Source organism: Macrobrachium nipponense, chromosome 21, assembly GCF_015104395.2.
Source record: "Macrobrachium nipponense isolate FS-2020 chromosome 21, ASM1510439v2, whole genome shotgun sequence".
Taxonomy (NCBI): domain Eukaryota; kingdom Metazoa; phylum Arthropoda; class Malacostraca; order Decapoda; family Palaemonidae; genus Macrobrachium; species Macrobrachium nipponense.
In genome coordinates, this window is record NC_087212.1 from 59,784,654 (window position 1) to 59,806,130 (window position 21,477).

At 53.3% G+C, this 21,477-nt stretch overlaps 1 protein-coding gene across 1 annotated transcript in view; it reads right to left on the reverse strand.

Annotated features, from left to right (window-relative positions):
* The window catches only part of LOC135197488 (claspin-like), a 269,392-nt gene that overhangs the window by 66,893 nt on the left and 181,022 nt on the right, over nucleotides 1–21,477 (reverse strand). The window contains 1 exon segment of the mRNA XM_064224552.1: nucleotides 13,848–13,952. Coding sequence (XP_064080622.1) covers nucleotides 13,848–13,952 — 105 coding nt within the window.

The following is a 21,477-nucleotide window of genomic DNA, read 5'->3' on the forward strand; positions in this document are numbered from 1 at the left end:
CTTTGCCGATGCCAGGGCCAGCAAGAAGAGGATCTTGAGGGTCAGATCCATGTCTGACGACTCTTGGAGTGGCTCGAAGGACAAATGAATAATCTACCCACCTGTATGCTTTCTCCAACTCCAGTATACTCCAGAAATCACCTTAGAACAACAGCACAACAAGACTTACGACCCAAAAACTACAACCAGACAGAGAGCTCTCCCCTACTAACCAAACACACCAACAGCACGTGCTATCTACTACCCCGTGTTATTGTTTACATCACCCCGACGCCGATGCCATCTTGTCTATGAAGTCGCAACACAACTTAAAATACATCAACAGACACCTTCTAGAATCAACCATATGCTGTCCATATATAAGACACCCACCATATTTCAACAATGCATAAAATACCAATAACAATTATACAATATATAACAACTAAGTTCCCTGGGTGGGCAAGACCTCTCAAAGCTCTTCATCAGGAGGGAGATCTTGAAAGAGGAAATATCCACATCTCGCAGTTTAAGGACTAGGGCCAGGGCGGCTCTGTATCCTTTAACTGCAGAGACGGAGAGGAGCTTCTCTCGGCGAAGGAAGACGAATCCGCAACCTGCTGAAGAGTGGCTCTGAGAGGAGAGAGACCCTGTCCACGACACCAACCACGGAAGACGGACCACTTCCCCTGGTAGACAGCTGCAGAGGGCTGTCTGAGGTATCCAGCCATCTCTGCTGCTGCACTGCGAGAAAAGCCTCTCACTCGCAAGAGTTGGTGGATAACAGCCAGCCGTGAAGGCACAGGGACTCGACGGACTGGTGGTACCGTTCTACGTGTGGCTAGACGAGAAGGTTGTGCCAAGGGGGAAACTCTCGGTGCTTCGGCGAGCAGAGCCAGCAGGTCCAGGTACCAAACGGCTTGAGGCTGTTTGGGAGCCACCAGGATCATCCGAAGGTTCGCTGTGATCAGTGCCCAGCTGATCACTTTGCGAATCAGACAGAACGGGGGAAGGCGTAATCGAAGAGGTTGTCCCATGGGTGTTGAAGAGCGTCCTCTGCAGCTGCCCATGGGTCTGGCATAACCAAGTAGAAAACCTGGAGTTTTCTGTTGTGCCGGGTGGCGAACAGATCCATGACTGGATGCCCCCGCAGGTTGAAGAGCCTTTCTGCCAAGTCTGGGTGAAGGGACCACTTGGTTCCTATCACCTGATCCCAACGGCTGAGCTTGTCGGCTACCACATTCCTCTTGCCTGGAATGTAGCAGGCTCACAGCTCTACTGAGTGTGCCACGGCCCACTCATGGACCTACAACGTCAACTGGTGCAGCGGGAGGGACACTAGGCCCCCCTGCTGGTTGATGTACACCACTACCATGGTGATGTCGCTCATCAACACCACCGAGTGTCCCACCAGACGATCTTGGAACTCTTGGTGAGCGAGGAACGCTGCCTTGAGCTCCAGGACGTTGTGAAGGTGCTTGTCGCGATGGTCCCACACACCTGCAGTCAGCAACTCCTCCAGGTGTGCGCCCCATCCCTCGGTCGATGCGTCTGAGAACAGCAACATCTCAGGAGAGAGAGAGAGAAGAGGTACTCCTCTTACGAGGTTCCTGTTGTCCAGCCACCAGGCTAGGTCCCGCCTCGCCTCCTCCGTGAGGGACATGGGGAAGAAAGGAGGGTCTCTTGCCTGTGACCAACACTCCTTTAGTCTCCACTGAAGACTGCAGGTGAAGACGCCCGTGAGGGACTAGCTTCTCGAGAGACGACAGGTGACCGATCACGACCTGCCACTGCTGAGCTGGTTGCTCCTGTAGAGACAGGAACTGTCCTGCTGCCTCCCTGAACCTGCTGATCCACAAATCTGCGGGGAGGACTCGCCCTGCTACCGTGTCGATCAGCATGCCCAGGTACTTCATCCTCTGCTTGGGCTTGAGGTCTGACTTCTCGTAATTCACTACGATCGAGGAGTCGATCTCTGTCCTGCAGCAACTGCGAGCAGGAGCTCGCCAGGACTAACCAATCGTCGAGATGCCTCAGAAGACATATCCCTACCGAGTGGGCCCAAGCCAACACCAGCGTGAACACTTGAGTGAACACCTGTGGGGTAGTTGAGAGACTGAAACAAAGTGCCCTGAATTGGTACACTGTCCCATCGAGGATGAAGCGGAGGTACTTCCTGGAGGATTGATTGATGGGTATCTGGAAATACGCATCCTTCAGATCCACCGAAAGCATGAAGTCGTTCTCCCTGATGGAACTGAGCACTGATCGTGCTGTTTCCATCGAGAACCGAGTCTGGCGAACGAATCGGTTCAAGGGAGAGAGATTTATCACCGGGCGCCAGGCCCCCAAGGACTTCTCCAACAGGAAAAGTCGACTGTAGAAGCCCGGCAACTGATCCCATACAATCTCCACAACACGTTTGCTCAGCATAGCTTCTACTCCCTGCCGAAGCGTCACGTCCTTGGTCGAGCCAGGAACATAGGTTTGCAGATGGACCGGGTTGGAGGTGAGGGGTGGCCGAGACTTGAAGGGTAGTAAATATTCCTCCCAAAGGACGTTCAATATCCAGGTCTCCGCTCTGTAGCACTGCCATGTTGCCCAATAGCTCGCCAGGCACCCCCCCAACTTCCGGCAGCAGGTGAGGGGGAACGCCGTCCCTAGCGTTTCCCTTCTCTCTTTGACTTCTTCTTTCCAGATCCTCCTCGAGAAAAGGACTGGGAGGGGGCCTGGTTACGGTCACTCCTTACAGTAGAAGTCGAAGGCAGAGTCTTTCCTCTCGGCTTCGACGAGGCAATCGTCTTAGCCGCAAAGGAAGCGCTAGCTAAGCTCTTTGGCTTAGCCGCAGTTGTCCGAGGTTGCCCAGCTACCTTCGAGACTGCCTGGTGGACAAGACGGTCACTGTCGTCAGTGCGCCGCTGTTCCACCGCAGCATCCACCATCTCTCTGGGGAAGAGAGAGGAGGAACTCCGCACCGGTCCGTTGCGAAGACCCAAGGCCACCTCACGCCCAGCCGCCCTGGTCACTTGGGTGAGAACAGCGTCTCTACGCCGGAGAACCGGGTTGGCCCACAGGTTAGCTGTCTGGTGGGCCAGGTAGGAGATGGCCCTACCCCCAGACTGGCAGTCTCACAAAAGCTGGGTCCCCTTCAGGAGTGATGTTCCCCAAGGAGGTTGCGGCTTTCGACACTGTGAGGGACCACAGGTCAATCCAGGCGACTGCTTGGAATGCTGCCATTGCGGTAGACTCCAAGGCAAGTGCCTCTTGCTGCGAGAACCAGAGGTTAACCTGTTTGGGCGCCAGGGGGGGAGGAGCTCTTGGAAGACCTACCGGACCGAAGCAAACACTCCTGTCCAGAGACGAGAGCGTCTACTTGGCTCAGTACGCTGTCAGCCAAGGCCAATCGTGGCAGACCCACCATCGTCTTGGGTTCCTTTTTGGGTCCCCAGAATGACTCCAAACCCAATGTGGGCCCAGAAGGTGGGAGCAGCGATCCTTCCCCGAGGTCATTGTGCTGACGAATCAATGCAATAACCTCCGCGAACAACCTCTGGATCTCAGGAGTGACTGCATCCTGCGGAGACAGACCGTCAAGCCCGTCCAGCGAGGACGTCTCCCGAGACCCTCCTCCTTCCACAGGAGGAACCACAACAGACCCCTCCTGCCACTTGTGCATACGATCTGGTCGGTCCTAGGACCGTGCCAGGTTTGTACGGTGTCATGGCGGGATTGCGAGGAGCACGCCCCTCATGATCACTCCTGATCGCCTCACTCCTGGTGTAGCCTGAGGAAGTTGAAGGGATAGGAGAAGAAGACCTGACGCTTCCCCTGCGCGCACCGGCGGAACCGATGTGCTGAGGGGGCTGCAGGTGATCACCAACCCACGGTGGAGATCGAGCTGCAGGCCTGGTTGAGCGGCTCTTCCAGGGAGAGCAGCTGGACCGAGAACAACGGTAACGGTCCTAAGCGTCAGAAGAACTGCTGCTGGTCCCCCTCTCCGCCCGGTCCCAGTAGGAGTGGTGGTCAGGGGACCTGCAGAGTCCGCTGACGCGGTGGGAGCAAGGCCTGTCCTCATGGCGCGCCACGCCACTTGGACCAGCCGAGGCTGGTTCTGGCGACTGAGGGGACCGCTTCCTCGCCTCAGCCCGCGACTGGTCTGGGACCGTTGCGTCAGCCCTGGGTACCAGCGTATCACCGCAAGAGCGATCGCTGGTCTGATGGGAGTCACCCGAGCGACCCCCACCAGTCTTCCGCTCCGTGCCTGGATCCTGGCGCCGAGTGGACTTGGTTGCCTGGGTCTTAGCTGTACGGTCACCCGCAAGTGACCTGACATGACACTCGGTACCTCTCGCAAACGCGAGGCCAAGACGGTATCTGGCGATGAGGCAGAACCTCTGGCGCCAGGCGAGGAGGTACCAAAGGAACAGGAGGACCAGCGTAAGTTCCAACTGTCCCACTGGAGTGGGACAGACCCTTAGAAGTCTCAGGACGAGGCTTCTTAGGGGGGAAGGAGGCTACCTTCTTCTTCTTTGCCTGTGGGGCCTTAAAAGTTGAAGGGGAAGCAGCGGCAAACGACGACGGCGAAGAAGACAATGAAGACAACGATGACACCTTCCTCTTCTTCTTCGTCAGCTTCCTCAGGACGATCGTCAGGTTTTCCATCCAGGACGGAGCCAGGGCAGCTGCCGATGCAACAGGGCCCGACTGCACCTGTCCGAAAGGATGTGGGGTGGGGGCAGCAACAACACGGGCAGGAACTGGTACCGGCACTGGAGCGGCAGCATACTCAGGAACAGGAGGCGGGGCAGGAACCAGCGACATCCTCTGTACAGGAGGCAGGTCCAGGGAGAGCTCTTGGGACACCGAAAGTCAGGGGCTGAAGCAGGAGCAGCAAAACCAGGTGGCGGCGTCACAGCGGGCATCATCACCTCAGGCAGCAGCGCCTGCACAGCAGCTGTCGGCGTCACCGTGGCTACATGCTAGGTGTACACCAGGTGCGGCGGAGCAGCGTAGCCAGGCGTGGACACCGTCGTGGTAGTCATGGTGGTCGGGCCGTGGGTTACTGGCATGGCCCCTCTCGCCAGGTGACTCAGCAGCCCCTGAACTGTCAAGAGTCCCTCGGAGCCCCAGCAAGTACCAGGCCCATCCGAGATCGTCCCCTGTGGCAAGCAGATCTGAGGAAGGAAAAGTCGGGTGAGTTAGTGGGGGGGTTTCCCCTCGCCTGGGGGGGACAGTTCCCGCCCCGAGCAAACGGACGACCCTGAATACAACTTGATGTCGGGGTACCTCGCCCCCCCTCCATGCTCGGCTGATCGAGAGAGGAGAAGGAGCGAGAAACCTCTCCCGAAGGAGAAGGAGCCATACGAGGGAGCTGAGATGGAGGGAGAAAAGAAGAAGACGCGTCCGTAACCAAGGGCAGAGCCGGAGAACCCTCCGACGACTCCTTGGCCAGCTTACGCGGCTTCTTCCTCCCCCCATAGCGCTCCCACTGCTCCTCCAACAAAAAATGACAATTTGTCCAAAATTGCATTTTTCCTAACTATACAAACCTGAGGTCCTTTTACAATAGGAAGGTACTAGCGGCAGCTGGATAGGTCATAAGCTTTCGAACAAGGGGTTCGGTAGTTAACTGCTTGTCCGACAGGCGCGCGCGCGCGACTGGGAGGTAAACAAATCACTTTTGCTTTTGGCCCAAGCAAAAACTGCAGAGTGAGGGGTGGCATGAGGTGGGACTATGTGTAAAAGGACCTCAGGTTTGTATAGTTAGGAAAAATGCAATTTTGGACAAATTGTCATTTGTTCCGACACGGCATACAAACCTTCGGTCCTTTTACAATAGGAAGACTCACTTCTTGGTGGGAGGAATCTGAGTCTTTTGTGAACAGACTGGTGTTCGCCCAACCTTGGAATGCCTCCCTGGTCGTAAGAGCGAGGGAGGGATCCAAGCCTCTGTCCGATTGATCGGGGTGTGCACCGCAGGATCAATGGTCAGACCTCTGGACCGAGTACTAAGAGAGAGGCAAGCGTATCTCTTCGTACCAGCAAACAAGAACAAGTTCCTATTTGCAAGAGGCAACATAAAGTTATGGTTTTGTCTCTTGTTGGCATCCACTTCCCCCCCCTTGTAGGAGGAAAGTGGTGGATATTCGCTCCCATCCCTAGTGAAAGGGATAGGATGGGCTCTGTCGAGTAGCTCACCGGCATCTCGTCCTTATCCAGCAAGGTGATGACCGTATCCTCTACCCACTGGTAGAGGGGGAGAGATATGAAGAGAAGCCAGTCACTCTCTCATTCACATATCTATTCTTACAGTCACACCAGGACTCGATGCTGTTCAGCCTGCTAGGGTCTGGGTTAGCTACACAACGTGTTGAGCAGCCACCACGGGTCCCAAGGAAAACGATCCAAGGACCTGTGGGCAATATCCAAAAGGTAGAAGGAGTGCCAGTGGTCTGGTTGTACCAGACCCCTGCCTTCAGTACCTGCGCCACGGAGAAGTTCTTGTGTACTCGAGGGAGTGTACTTCTAGGTCATCTTGGTGCTGACGAAGAGTCTTCAACACTCAGCCTGGGATGTCGAGTTTCTCAGAAAGCGCGGTCGCGCTTCACAGGACAAAGCAGCATCTCCTTCGCATCGAAGGCGGTGAAGTCCATTAGAGAGGGATTGTGAAGGACTCTAACCGATCGTCAGGAACCGAAGGGTTCAGAGTCTTCGCTACGAATTCGGTACGAAATCGAGCGTCACGAATCCCCATCCCCTGGATGCTTGACTTCGCAGGAAAAGTCATGCAATTACCTCAGAGGAAAGAAGGGAATGGTCGTATGACCTATCCCTCTTCTCGACTTCGGTGATGTCCTGTACCCATACTGGTCTATCCGTCTGCAGCGAAGTTGTTCTTCTCGGTAGTGGATAGGACACCGACACTCAATGGTGGGTGTCGATGGTATGGGTACTGTGACAAGCCGTTAGGACGAAGAAAAGACTGTTATGGAACAACCGAACCTAAGTCCACAGCGAAGTTCGTAACAGACTTGGGCGCTCTGACAGCTGCCGACTGACTGCGTTCGGTAGGAGGACAGTTGTCCAAGCACCCGAGCAAGTCACGTGACCTTCGCCTTAAAATGGTTATGCCAAGAAGATTAAACAAATAATTTGTTCGTCACCGATGCCAGAAGGCAAGGTGATGACTCTCTTAAGGCATGTGCCCAACAGGCGAAAGTCAATTGCCTTCTAGAGACCGAGGTCCCTGATGGCAAGATATCTCATAGTATAGTTGATTCTCGGCTAAGGAGAAAACAACACTATGTGTCGTTGAAGACGAAAGTGTACAGAAAATGCACCTACGTCTTCACAGCTGAATCGAGAGAAGGATTCTCAAGATTCTGAACCTGTGCTACAAAGACTGAGAACGCTAACCGCTATTCATTGCTGTCCGGTGAGGATCGTAGTTGCAATAAAAGCGGAGCGCTTTTCAGTAATGAAGACAGGGAAATAACTGCCTGAAGAACTGCTTCTCATGGGCTGAACATTTGGAAGTAGAGCTGTCAGGTCGGAGAGTAGGCGATGTCTTCTGACATATCTGTTAATTCGGGGCGAGCAAATGAATAATTGCACACCTACGAATACGAGATATTTTGAAGACAACTCAGATGTCTGCAAAAATCATCGCATTATCGCGTGCGATGCAGCGGGAGACTAGTACAGACTTCTGTTACGTGCGGTAAACAGAAAGATGAGAGAGTCCAAGAGATATCATCTGTTGAAAATTCTCGCAATGTCGAAGCGAATAGAAAATCGAGGCGTCACAGCAGTAGATGGGTCTTCATTATTGCGAGAATCCCGTTAATCAGAGACCTAAGTCCATGATTGTTGGGCGAGATACGGTTCGGTAGTCAATCAAACCAGGGGAGAGAGAGACGTAACGACGTGCATCTCCGAGCCATACTGATACTGAGCCGCTATCAGGCAGTTCAATATGCAGTAGCTCTCGGTGACTCGTCATCCTGAGTTGCCTAGTAATCCATTATTCCACGAAGGAATGCGTTCGGCTAGAACCATCGAGCCATAAAGGAATACGCTTCGAGCAATTATATTTAAACGAAACGGATTTTCGGAAATACAAAAGCTGATTTGGTGTTGTCATGACAATACCAAGTATCTAAAATCGAAAACTGATAACTGCTGGGAGGTTGCAGCAACCCGAGTTGCAGTTCATTAAAGACAATTCGTCTCGGTCACAAACCGTAGAGTTAACTACGGATGCGCCTATTCCCCCCCGGGACAATTCACTGTTAAAAGAATCATGTCGCGAGGGTAATATACGTAGTATTATTTGTAAGGTTCTGTACCACGACTCCATCCTAAATTCTTTCCTCTCGAGAATGAGAATAAGGATGGAGAGCGAACGCCTTGTTCTCTAGTCAAGAGAGTGAAGGAGAAGTCTTTCCCCAAAGGAAAGCTTCAATGGTGAACAGAATACCGAAGACGATAGTTCAAGCCAAACTGGAAGTTCCGTCCGTTCTTCTCTATTCCAGGTTAATCGCTACTGTGAGATACTATTCTTTCAGCAGCAGTTTCTTCCAAAGCTAGAAATTACAGGAATTCGAGCATAAGCGAGGTTCCCGATTATCGTGTAAAACAATTATCGGGGATCTCGCTCACTTTGGACCGTGGTCTGTCTAAGTGTTTGGAGATCGTAAAAAACTCTAACACTCTGAGTGCGCTAGAAATTCCGTAGAATTCTAAGGCACTCTGCGAAACCCCCCACCGAATTCGTCAAACGATATCGGCTGGTGGTCCTCCCGATTCCCGTAGAAATCGAGGAAAGGGGCAGGAATCCCTCCTCAACGACCGGGGCTTACGTCAGGTAGGACCCGAAGGTCCCCCGGTAGCGCAGCCCTAACGTGGGATTCTTACAGAGAAATATCTGTAGGATCCCTCCCCTTTCCCTCGTAGCCGTAAGGAGAGAGGGAATGGGGAAGGAATTGGATACTGGCTCGCCTTCCCCCAGCGGAACTAACAGTGGAGAAGAAAAGGAGCAGCCATCGCCTTACGGCGATGGCCTCTCAGAGCCTGGGAAAAACGTATCGTCAGGAGAAAACGTTTTCCCCCGAGGAGGTTACGAACTCATACTGTAGGTAAGGGTCTGCCGCCACTGTGAACGTCGTCTTGGGTGGGGCCTGATCGACACCTGACAGGAGAGCGCCTTGATTTACCGTCCTCCGACTCATCCAGTCCTCGTCGAGGTCGAAACCTCAGGAGGACGTAAGGGGTATTCAAATACGGTGTCGAAGACACTAGAAAAACCTCTGTCGCAGTAGAGGAGGTGAAGTAGCTTGTTCGACCGGCCAGAAACTGAGAGCGCCTTCTTGTCGTAGACGAGAGACTACCTGGTTCAACACAGTCGGCAAGCTCCGATTGCGGGCAGGGACCCACCGTCGATTTGGGGTCCCTCTCGGGCCCCAAACGACTCGAGCCGAGACGTGGCTTCTTGCTTTGGTGGGGGAGCGGCGATCCTTCCCCGAGGTCGTTGCTGCGACGAATCAGCGCCATAACCTCGGCAAAGTTCCTCTGGATCTCGGAAGTCACAGCATCTTGCAGAGAAAGGACCGTTAGGCCCTTCGAACAAGAGCATATTCCGAGAACCTTCCTCCTAAGAAGGGGGGAACAGCGGGACAGCCCTCTCGGTATCTCCATCCACTTGCGATACGTCTGCCGTCCAAGAAAACCGTGCCTGGCACGTAGGGCGTCGTGGTGGATCATGAGGGGCGCACCCCTCACGATCACTCCTCAATACCTCGGTTCCTCCCGGTGTAAACCAGAGGAGGTTTTGAAGGTAGGGGGAGAGGCAGACCTGACGCTCCCCTCCTCGCTCGCTGGCAGAACCAGCAGGCTTGGAGGGCTGCAGGCGATCGTCAACCCGCGGTGGCGATCGAGCTGCAGGCCTGGTCGACCCGTCTCGCTGGGAGAACGGCTGGACTGAGCACAGCTGGCCCCCGATCTCGAGTGTCAGAAGAGCTGGTGCTGGTTGCCGTACCCGATCGCTCTCTGTGAGCGACGGTCAGAGCCTGCAGGTTCCACTGTCACAGTGAGACCGGTGCTTGTCCTCACGGCACGTCACGTCGCTGGTTCCAGCCGTGGCTGGGCACCGGCGAACGGGAGGACCTCTTCCCACGCTCAGCCCGGGGTGGGCCGGTCGTGGACCGTCACGTCCCCGGGGTAGCCAGCTGGTCGCCGGCAGAGAGCGAGAGCTGGTCTGGTGAGAGTCGCCCTGAGCGGCTTGTCACCAGTCTTCCGCCCGTGCCGTGAACCTGACGCTGAGCGGACTCCGAGGTCTGGTTCCTGGCTGCACGGTCGCTGGTAGGCGACCGTACACTCGGTACCCTCCCGCGAACGAGAGGCCGAGACGGACCCTGATGCAGTGGCAGAAAACCAACTGACACAGGCGAGGAAGTACCGGTGTTAGCCGGTACCCCTGTGGTCCCCGTAGTCCTTCTTCCTTGCGGAAGAAGAGACGGCCCCGCTCCGAAGGAGAGGAGGACCAGCGGAAGGAACCCTCCGTCCCACCGAGGTGAGACGGGTCCGAGAAGCTCCCGGAGGGAGACTTCTTAGGAGGAGGAGGCAAACCTTCCTTCTTCCTCGGCTGTGAAGCCTTAGAAAGTCGTAACGAGGGGGGAAGAGGCGGCAGCCGACGACGATGAAGAAGATGAAAGACGACGACGACGACACCTTCCTCCTCTTCTTCGTCAGCTTCCTCAGGACAGAGTAAAGATCTGCTATCCAGGGCGGAGGAGCCCGGGGCTTGCTGTAGCCGAGCCACAGGCCCGGACGCACCCTGTACAGACAGACAAAGTTCTGGGGTAGTACCATCACGAACATGGGGACGACGTCAGCAGGTTTTTTTATGGGCCATCTCAGGAACAGCAGCACAGCCAGCACAGCATCGGTAGAGGGACAGCAGCGCAGCAACGGCAGGGACAGCCAGCGCGAACGGCAGGGACAGCCAGCGCAGCAACTGCATGGACAGTCAGCCCAGAATCGGCAGGTACGGCAGGCAGCACCGGAACACAGGAAAGTGGAGCAGCAGCCAGCCAACATCCTGTACCGCGGCAGTCCAGGGGCGAGCTCTAGGGCAGCGGAAGTGTGGTCGCGGCAGCGCAGGCAACCACGAGCGGCGGCGGCACGACCCCCCTCTCGGTACGGCGAACGCACTTCACAGCGGCTGTAGCAAGACTGTTACCACGTGAGGCGAGTACACCAGGTGAGGAGGGACGCGTACCCTGAGCGTGTCAACCACTCCATGGGTGACCGCAGTAGGCCCAGACATAGAACCGCAGCCCTGGACACGAGCACGCCGCAAATGGAAGGAGCGCCCATACCTCACAAGGTCCACCCTCGTGCAGTAGCACCTGCGGGAAAATGACAGTAGTAGCGATTAGTTGGTGGGGAAGTCCCACCCCTCGCGGGGGGGGTGAGCCCTCTACCGAACGAGTGAAGACCCCGAATACAATTGTACATCGGGCACCGAGCGCCCTCCCCCGCGCTTCGACGGACTAGGGCGAGGAGAGAACGCAGATAACCTCCCCCCCCCCCCAAGGGGAAGGGCATCTGTGTGAGCAGATGGGGGGGGGGGGGGGGGTCTCCGTTCCCCACTCGGCCCCAGCACCCCCATGTACCCAACAATAATAATAAGAGCCGAGAGCAATCGTGCCTCGGCCCGAATGCAAGGGCATAAGGATCAATTCCCTGACTGAGAGCGAACTTGAACCAAATAAATATGATGCAATCAATAATAAAGGAATAAAAATGAAAAAGAACTTGCATTACGATTCACTTCACAATTGAATAAGGGCTCGGATCGAGCGCCATTTTGCGCCCTCGGTACCGAGCGCAAGGGTAAAAGGATCCATTCCCGATATGAATGGGAAACCTTGATCCATAATGAATTGATGCAACAAAATATATATGAAATGAAAAAGAATACTGCGCTGCGATTTCACTTCATACAAAAATAAAAATGGGGAAGGATCAATTCCCGGGAAAATAGCGGAAACATTGATCAAGTAAACAATGCCAATCTCATAAAAAATAGAAAATGAAAAAGAACTGCACTTGCGATTTCACTTCATTCAAATAAAAGGGGTAAAGGATCAATTTCCGGGGTCAGCTCGGAAACCTGATCCAAAAATGAGTATGCTACAATCAAATAATATATATGAAATGAAAAAGAATACTGTACTTGCGATTCCACTTCCATACAGAATAAGTTTTCGTGCCGAGCCGCCCCATTCGCTCGCAACGAGCATACAGGTCAAAAAAAATATTATAAATGAAAAGAGCAATACTTACGATTTTCATCTACACATTTCCAACCAACAAAATATACGCTCGGGAGCGAGCGCTCTCCGCCTCGGCACCGAGCATACACAATACGAGGATCATTCGGGAAAAGGGAATTCCCGCACTTACGCCCTTCATCGGCACTCGGGTAATCGGAGGGCGTGGTGAAACCCAGATCCTTTAATTCACAATTGAATTCAATGGAAATAATATGAAATGATTGTACTTACAATTCAGTTTCACTAGATAAATAGAAAAAAGAAAAACACAACCATTGCGGAAAGCAACGACGATGAAGCGGGCAGAGAGCGATGATACACTCCACACGCCAGCAGGCCCGAAAGCAAAAGTGATTTGTTTACCTCCCAGTCGCGCGCGCGCGCCTGTCGGACAAGCAGTTAACTACCGAAAACCCCTTGTTCGAAAGCTTACGACCTATCCAGCTGCCGCTAGTACCTTCCTATTGTAAAAGGACCGAAGGTTGTGGGGGGGGGGATGCCCAGGTGTCGGAAAACCAAACACATACATCACACGTCTCGGTGCGAGAGCATTCCCGCCCTCGAAAGCAAGTACAAAACTTATGAGGGTCAACCTCAACAGAGGACCAAAAGGCCCCACACTTACGGCCCTCCACACTAGGGCACAATCTGCGGCTGATGGGGGGCGAGGGGGCCTCTCCAGCTCTTGGGATTCCATTTTGAATCACAATACTCACAATAATCACTGGGGGGGTATGATTATAAAAAACACACAGTACTTACGATATCCTTGCACAAAATAAACACAGTAAGAGAGAAAGAAAAAAGCCTTCACGCAGTGAAGCAAACAAAGCATACGACATGAAGTGGGCAGAGAGGCGAGCAACACGTCCATCCACCTACGCGGCCGAAAGCAAAGTAACTCCTCTCCTCGCAGTCGAGCTGACCGCCAACTGCCGGACAAGTACTAGTTAACTACCGAACCCCTTTGTTTGAAGCTTACGACTGGTTCAGCTGCCGCTAAGTACTTTCCTATTGTTAAAGGACCGAGGGTTTGTATAAGTATTGGAACAATACTGTATTTTGATATAAATTTCATGATTAAATGCACTTTTTGTGATGAAACTATTAAAACAGTACGGTATAGGAAGTTTAAGCATTTTTCTTTTATTGGGGTTCTAAGTATTTGTAGCTTCCAGCTATTCATGGGGGTCCACTGTATATCTGATCTTCGTCTTGGATGATCACACTTATTGTGTATTTATGGGTTAAAACAATAAACCTGATCTTTGTGCTCAAGGAAGATGACCAGATTTAGTGTCTAAACCCATAAATACCATACATGGTCAGGATACATACTCAATCTCATTTTCAAATTTACAGACTAAGCCCATAAATATGGACCGAATATGATCTTTCCAGAAGAACAGATCAAATAATGCAAGCCCTTACAAGGTTTATATCAGCCCTCTGAACATACTAAATCAGAAAATAGACGGTAAAACCTAAACAGTCTGATCTAGATGCTAGGGAGATCTATACTAACACTACCTTTCATTTGTCTTTGAACCCCTGTGAATGTGGTTCTTGCAACTTCATTTTCTTCGTCATCATACTCAACAGCATCCTGAGCATCCTCATCATCGCAAAAGAAGACTTCTCTGTTTGACAGCGAAGGAAGAAATATTTTGCGGAATGCTGTTTTAATGATCACAATACAGACAGTCTTCACTGCCTAGTTATCAGTGATCCAGTTTTACGGGCGACTTGTCCTAGCAATGTGACGATAAACTGGATTTTTCACACCGATATGTGCCGATCTCCACTTATCAGAGCTGATAAGCCAAAAACCGGGGACTGCCTGTGAACAAGGTAAATGATTACAGCAAAAGTTTTCAGAATGAATAGTGCTCCTCTATTTTGAAATTTCCACTAATGGGTATTGAGGTTTTAAAGCAAAATACCTTACGATATAGGTAACAAATATTTAATAAGATAGTACTGTAACGACTTGTAACGTTCATCTAATTGTTAAAAAAATTTTTATGAAAATTGACAGCACTTTATGGTCATATATACCATGCTAATAAGATAAAAAATAATTTTTGTTATCATGTTTCATATTATGCAAAATAAGGTTAAAAAGAATAAAGAATAAGTGAAAGTCACTGAAACTGAAAATTATCGATTTTCAGCGCTCGCCCCGTAAACCAGATAGTCAATAAACTGAAGCCCCCAATAACCAGGGACTGGCTGTACTGAGGTAAGAAAACAAATAGATACAGATATTATGCTACACACACAAGTTTTAAGGCATTTGCAAAATGACAATTTGTCTAAAATTTGCATTTTTCCAACTATACAAACCTGAGGTCCTTTTACAATAGGAAGGGTACTAGCGGAGCTGGAGGGTAGGTCGTAGCTTTTCGAACAAGGGGTTCGGTAGGTTAACTGCTTGTCCGACAGGCGCGCTGCGCGCGACTGGGAGGTAAACAAATCACTTTTGCTTTTGGCCCAAGCAAAAACTGCAGAGTGAGGGGTGGCATGAGGTGGGCGCTATGTGTAAAAAGGACCTCAGGTTTGTTTGATAGTAGGAAAAATGCCAATTTTAGACAAATTGTCATTTGTTCCGGAACACGGCATACAAACCTTCGGTCCTTTTTACAATAGGAAGACTCACTTCTTGGTTGGGGTGAATCTGAGTCTTTTGTGAACAGGACTGGTGTTCGCCCAACCTTGGAAGCCCTCCCTGGTCGTAAGAGCGAGGGAGGGATCCAAGCCGCTGTCCGATTGATCGGGGTGTGCACCGCAGGATCAATGGTCAGACCTCTGGACCGAGTACTAAAGAGAGGCAAGCGTATCTCTTGTACAGCAATGTAAGAAATTGTCCTGTACAGGAGCAAAGTTAAAGTCATGGTTTTGACTCTTGTAGGCATCCACTTCCCCCCCTTGTAGAAGGAAAGTGTGGATATTCTGCTCCCATCCCACTGAAAGGGATAGGGATGGGGCTCTGTCATATAGCTCACCGCATCTCGTCCTTATCAGCAGGGTGATGACCGTATCCCTCTACCCACAGGTAGAGGGGAAGAAAAAAGATAAAGAGAGCCAGTCACTTTCTCATCACTATCTATTCATACAGTCACACCAGGACTCGATGCTGTTCAGCCTGCTAGGGTCTGGGTTAGCTAGACGACGTGTTGAGCAGCCACCACGGGTCGTGGGAAGGAAACCGATCCAAGGACCTATGGGCAATATCCAAGAGGTATAAGGAAGTTGCCGGTGGTCTGGTTGTACCAGACCCCTGCCTTCCATACCTGCGCCACGGAGAAGTTCTTACGAAACGCCAACGAGGGGCCAATACTTCTAACTTCGTGAGTTCTCGGACGGGACGTACGGATGTCGTCACTACCATCAGGCCTCAATACGCCCTCCTGAAGACCTCACGCAGCCAGGACGAAAGAGTGTTCTTGATACTTCTTTCTTGTTGGCCCCGTTGCTAACGAAGAGGCGTCGACACTCAGGCCCGAGGTGTCGAGTTCTCTTCAGATAGCGCCGTAGCGTCCTCCAGGACAAAGCAGCATCTCATCCACATCATTATCTGCATGACGCTCCCGTACTCTCTTCGCCGATGCCAGGTCCAGCAAGACGAGGGTCATTCGAGTTCCCTGGGTTGGCAAGACCTTGGAAGCTGCTCAATAAGCAAGGAGATCTCGAACGAGTTCGAGATGTCCAATCCCGTCAGTTTCAGGAGGAGCGACAAGGCGGCTCTGTATCCTTTGACTGTGGGAACTTAGAGTAGCTTCCTCGGCGAAGAAGAAAAAACGAGGAAATACCGCTACCTGCTGAAGAGTGGGCTCTGAGAAGAGATAGGCTCCGTCTTACGACACAACACCGAAGGACGGACCGACTTCTTCCCCTGGTACAGCACTGCAGAGGACTGACGGTCCGTTTCCAGCCATCTCTGTTGCTGCGCTACGAAAAAAGCTTCTCGTTCGCAAGAGAAGGTGGATAACAGCCAGCCGTGAAGACGTAGGGACTGGACTGCTCGGTGGTACCGCTCGACGTGTGGCTGGCCGAGAAGGTTGTGCCAATGGGGAATCTCTCTCGTTCTCTTGCGAGAAGAGCCAGCAGGTCCGGATACCAAATGGCCTGTGGCCATTTGGAAGCCATCAGGATCATCCTGAGATTCGGGATGACCAGTGCTCGACTGATCACCTTGCGAATCAGGCTGAACGGGGGAAAGCCATAGGCGAAGAGGTTGTCCCACGGGTGTTGAAGAGCGTCCTCTGCAGCTGCCCATGGATCCGGCACGGCCGAGAAGAAACACCTGGAGCCTTCCTGATGTGCCGGGTGGCGAACAGATCCTCGACTGGTGCGCCCCCACAGGTCGAAGAGCCTTTCCGCCACGTCTGGTGTAGAGGACCATTCGGTCCTTATCACATGATCCCGACGGCTGAGCGTGTCTGCTACTACATTCCTTCCCTGGAATGTAGCGTGCCGACAGCTCTATTGAGTGTGCCTCGGACCCACTCGTGCACCTCCGCCGAGTCAACTGATTACAAACGGAGAACACTAGGCCCCCCCTGTTTGTTGACGTAAGCCACCACCGTGGTGTTGTCGTACATCAAACAACCACTGAGTGTCCATCAAGCGGTCCTGGAAACTCTTGGAGAGCAAGGAACGCTGCCTTTAGTTCCAGTACATTGATGTGAAGGTGCTTGTCGTTCTCGTACCACACTCCTGAAGTCCGCAAACTCTTCCAGGTGTGCGCCCATCCCTCGGTCGATGCGTCTGAGAGCAGCTGCATGTCCGGGGGGAGTGCGCGCGGATGGCACTCCTCTTAAGGTGTTCCTGTCGTCCAGTCACCTGGCTAGGTCCTGCCTCACCTCCTGTGTCAGTGACCATGGAAGGCTTGGGGGATCCGTCGCCTGTGACCAACTCTCCTTTGGTCTCCCTGAAGAGACCGCAGGTGAAGACGCCCGTTAGACTGGCTTCCCGAGTGACGACAGGTGTCCGATCACGACTTGCCATTGCTGAGCTACCTGTCCTGCCGAGACAGGAACTGGTTGGCTGCCTCCCTGAATCTGCTTACCGTGGTCGATCAGCATACCCAGGTACTTCATCTCTGCTTGTTGCTCGAGATCGGACTTTTCGAAGTCAGAACGATCCCCAGATCGCGACAGAACTCGAGCAGTCGATCCCTGTCCTGTAGCAACTGCGAGCGGTAGCTCGCCAGGACTACCAATCGGTCGAGATACCCCATCGGACATATCCCGTGCGAATGGCCCCGGACCCCAAGCAGACAACCAGAGGTGAACACTTGCTGTGAACACCTGTGGGGCGGTGAGGAGACCGAAGCAACGTGGCCTGAGCTGGTACACCGTCCCGTCGAGGATGAAGCGGAGGTACTTTCCGAAGGACTGATGAATGGGTATTTGTAGATACGCATCCTTCAAGTCCACTGAAAGCATGAAATCGTTCTCCCTGATAGAGTCGAGCACTGAGCGTCGCCGTCTCCATCGTGAACCGGGTCTGGCGAACCAATTTCCGGTTTGGGGGAGAGAGATCTATCACTGGCGCCAGCCTGTCGTAGACTTTTCCACCAGGAAGAGTCGGCTGTAAAGCCCGGCTGATGATCCGTACCGATTTCTACAGTTCTCTTGCTCAGCATGGTCTTGATCTCCTGTCTTCAATGCTACGTCCTTCGATGCCCCTGGAACGTACGCCTGCTGATGGACCGGTCCCAATGGCTGGCCAGGCACCCCCCCACTTCCGGCAGCAGGTGAGGGGAATGCCGTCCTCCACTGTGAACGTCGTCTGGCTGGGGCTGATCGAGACCACTGACAGGAGAGAGCCGATACCGCTCCGACTCATTCCAGTCTCGTCGAGGTCGAAACCTCAGGAGGACCGGAAGCGAGGGATATATAAATACGATGTCCGAAGACAGTAGAGAAACGCCTCTGTCGCAGTAGAGGAGGTGAAGGAGCTTGTTCGACCGTGCTAGAACCGAGAGAGCCTTCTTGTCCGGAGACGAGAGACTACCTGGCTCAACCCAGTCGGCAAGCTCCGATCGCGGCAGACCCACCGTCGATTTGGATTCCCTCTCGGGCCCCAAAACGACTCGAGCCGAGACGTGGCTCTGCTGGTGGGAGCGGCGGTCCTTCCCCGAGGTCATTGTGCTGACGAATCAGCGCCGTAACCTCGGCAAAGTTCCTCTGGATCTCGGAAGTCACAGCATCTTGCAGAGTGGGACCGTTAAGCCCTTCGAACAAGAGCATATTCCGAGAACCTTCCTCCTAAGAAGAAGGGAACAGCGACAGCCCCCCTCTCGGTCTTCCCCATCCACTTGCGCATACGTCCTGGCCGGTCCAAGAACCGTGCCTGGCTACGTAGGGCGTCGTGGTGGGATCATGAGGGGCGCCACCCCTCACGATCACTCCTCAATACTCGCTCCTCCCGGTGTAACCGAGGAGGTTGAAGGTACGGGAGGGAGGCAGACCTGACGCTCCCTCGTCGCTCGCTGGCAGAACCAGCAGGCTTGGAGGGCTGCAGGCGATCGTCAACCCGCGGTGAGCATCGACGCTGCAAGGCCTGGTTCGAACCGTCTCGCTGTGGAGAACGGCTGGACTGAGCACAGCGGCCCCGATCTCGAGTGTCAGAAGAGCTGGGTGCTGGTTGCCGTTCCCGATCGCTCTCTGTGAGAGCGACTGGTCAGCGACCCCCATGCAGGCTCCCACTGTCGCAGTGAGACCGGTGCTTGTCCTCACGGCCACGTCACGTCGCTGGTTCCAGCCGTGGCTGGCACCGGCGAACGGGAGGACCTCTTCCCAGCCTCAGCCCGTGTCGGTCGTGGACCGTCACGTCCCCCGGGTAGCCAGCTGTTCACCGCGAGAGTGAGAGCTGGTCTGGTGAGAGTCGCATGAGCGGTCTGGTCACCAGTCTTCCGCCCCGTGCCGTGAACCTGACGCTGAGCGGGACTCAGAGGTCTGGTTTCCTGGCTGCACGGTCGCTGGTAGGCGACCGTACACTCGGTACCTCCCGCGAACGAGAGGCCAGAGACGGGACCCTGATGCAGTGGCAGAACCACTGACACCAGGCGATGAAGTAGTCCGGTGTTAGCCGGTACCCAACCTCTGGTCCCCGTTAGTCTTCTTCCTTGCGGAAGAAGAGACGGGCCCCGCTCCCCGAAGGAGCAGGAGGACCAGCGGCGGAAGGAACCCTCCCGTCCCACCGAGGTGAGACGGGTCCCGAGAAGCTCACCCGAGGAAGCTTCTTAGGAGGGAGGAGGCGACCTTCTTCTTCCTCGGCTGTAAAGCCTTAGAAGTCGAAGGGGAAGAGGCGGCGGCCGACGACGATGAAGAAGATGAAGACGACGACCACGGACACCTTCCTACTCTTCTTCGTCAGCTTCCTCAGGACAGACGTAAGATCTGCTATCCAGGGCGGAGCCGGGGCTGCTGTTAGCGAAGCCACAGGGCCCGGACGCACCTGTACAGACAGACCAAAGTCTGGGGTAGTACCACCACGAACAGGGACGACATCAGCAGGTATGGGCATCTCAGGAACAGCAGGCACGGCCAGCACATCATCGGTAGGGACAGCCAGCGCAGCAACGGCAGGAACAGCCAGCGCAGCAACGGCAGGGACAGCCAGCGCAGCAACTGCATGGACAGTCAGCCCAGAATCGGCAGGTACGGCAGGCAGCACCGGAAACACAGGAAGTGGAGCAGCAGCCAGCAACATCCTGGTACCGGCGGCAGGTCCAGGGGCGAGTTCTAGAGCAGCGGAAGTGTGGTCGCTGCAGCGCGGCAACCACGAGCGGCGGCGGCACGCCCCCCTCTCGGTACGGCGAAACGGCACTTCACAGCGGCTGTAGGCAAGGACTGTTACCACGTGAGGCGAGACAACCAGGTGAGGAGGGACGTCGTCACCTGGTTGCGTGGTCACCACTCCATGGGTGACCGCAGTAGGCCCAGACATAGAACCGCAGCCCCTGGACACCAGCACGCTCTGCAATTGGAAGGACGCCCATACCTCACCAAGGTCCACCCTCGTGGCAGTAGCACCTGCGGAAATAATAGTAGTAGCGATTAATGGGGGGGAAATCCCCTCGTGCGGGGGTTTGATCCCTCCCAGAACGAGTGGAAGACCCCTAAATACAATTGTACACCGGGCACGAGCGCCCTCCCCCGCGAGCGACGGAATCGGGGCGAGGAGAGAAACGCGATAAACTCCCCCCCCCAAGGGGAAAGCCATCTGTGGGAATGAACGGGGGGGGTCGTCCACCCACCACCCGGACAGTAACTTTTGTTACCCAACAAACAAAATAAGAGCCCTAGAGCAATCGTGCCATCGGCACGAATACAAGGCATAAGGATCAATTCCCTGACTGAGCGGAACTTGAACCAAATATATTGATGCAATCAATAATAAGGAACAAAATGAAAATGCATCTTGCAAAACGATTCACTTCCCAATGAATAAGGGCTCGGATCGAGCGCATTTGCGCCCTCGGTACCGAGCAAGGGTGAAAGGTTTCATTCCTTACCTTTATGGATCAAGGTTTCTGGAAACCTTGATCCATAATGAATTGATGCAATCAACAAATATATGAAAACTGAAAGACTACTGCGCTTGCGATTTCACTTCATACAAATAAAAAGGGGAAGGATCAATTCCCGTGAATAGCGGAACATTGATCCCAGTCAACAATGCAATCTCAATAAAAAAATGAAAATGAAAAAGAACTGCACTTGCGATTTCACTTCATTCAAAATAAAAAGGGGGAAGGATCAATCTCCGGGCAAGCTCGGAAACTGATCCAAAATGAGTATTGCTACAATAAAAAATAATATATGAAAATGAAAAAGAATACTGTACTTGCGATTCCACTTTCATACTGAATAAGTTTCCGTGCCGAGCGCATTCGTTCGGCAACGGGCATACAGGGTCAAAAAAATATAAATGAAAAAGAGCACTTACTTACGATTCATCTACACATTTCCAAAAAACCCAATATTACGCTCGGAGCGAGCGCTCCCGCCCTCGGCACCGAGCATACACAATACGAGGATCATTCTGGGAAAATGAATTCCCGCAATTACGCCCTTCAGTCCCGCACTCGGGTAATCGGAGGGCGTTGTGAACCAAGATCCTTTAATTCACAATTGAATTCAATGAA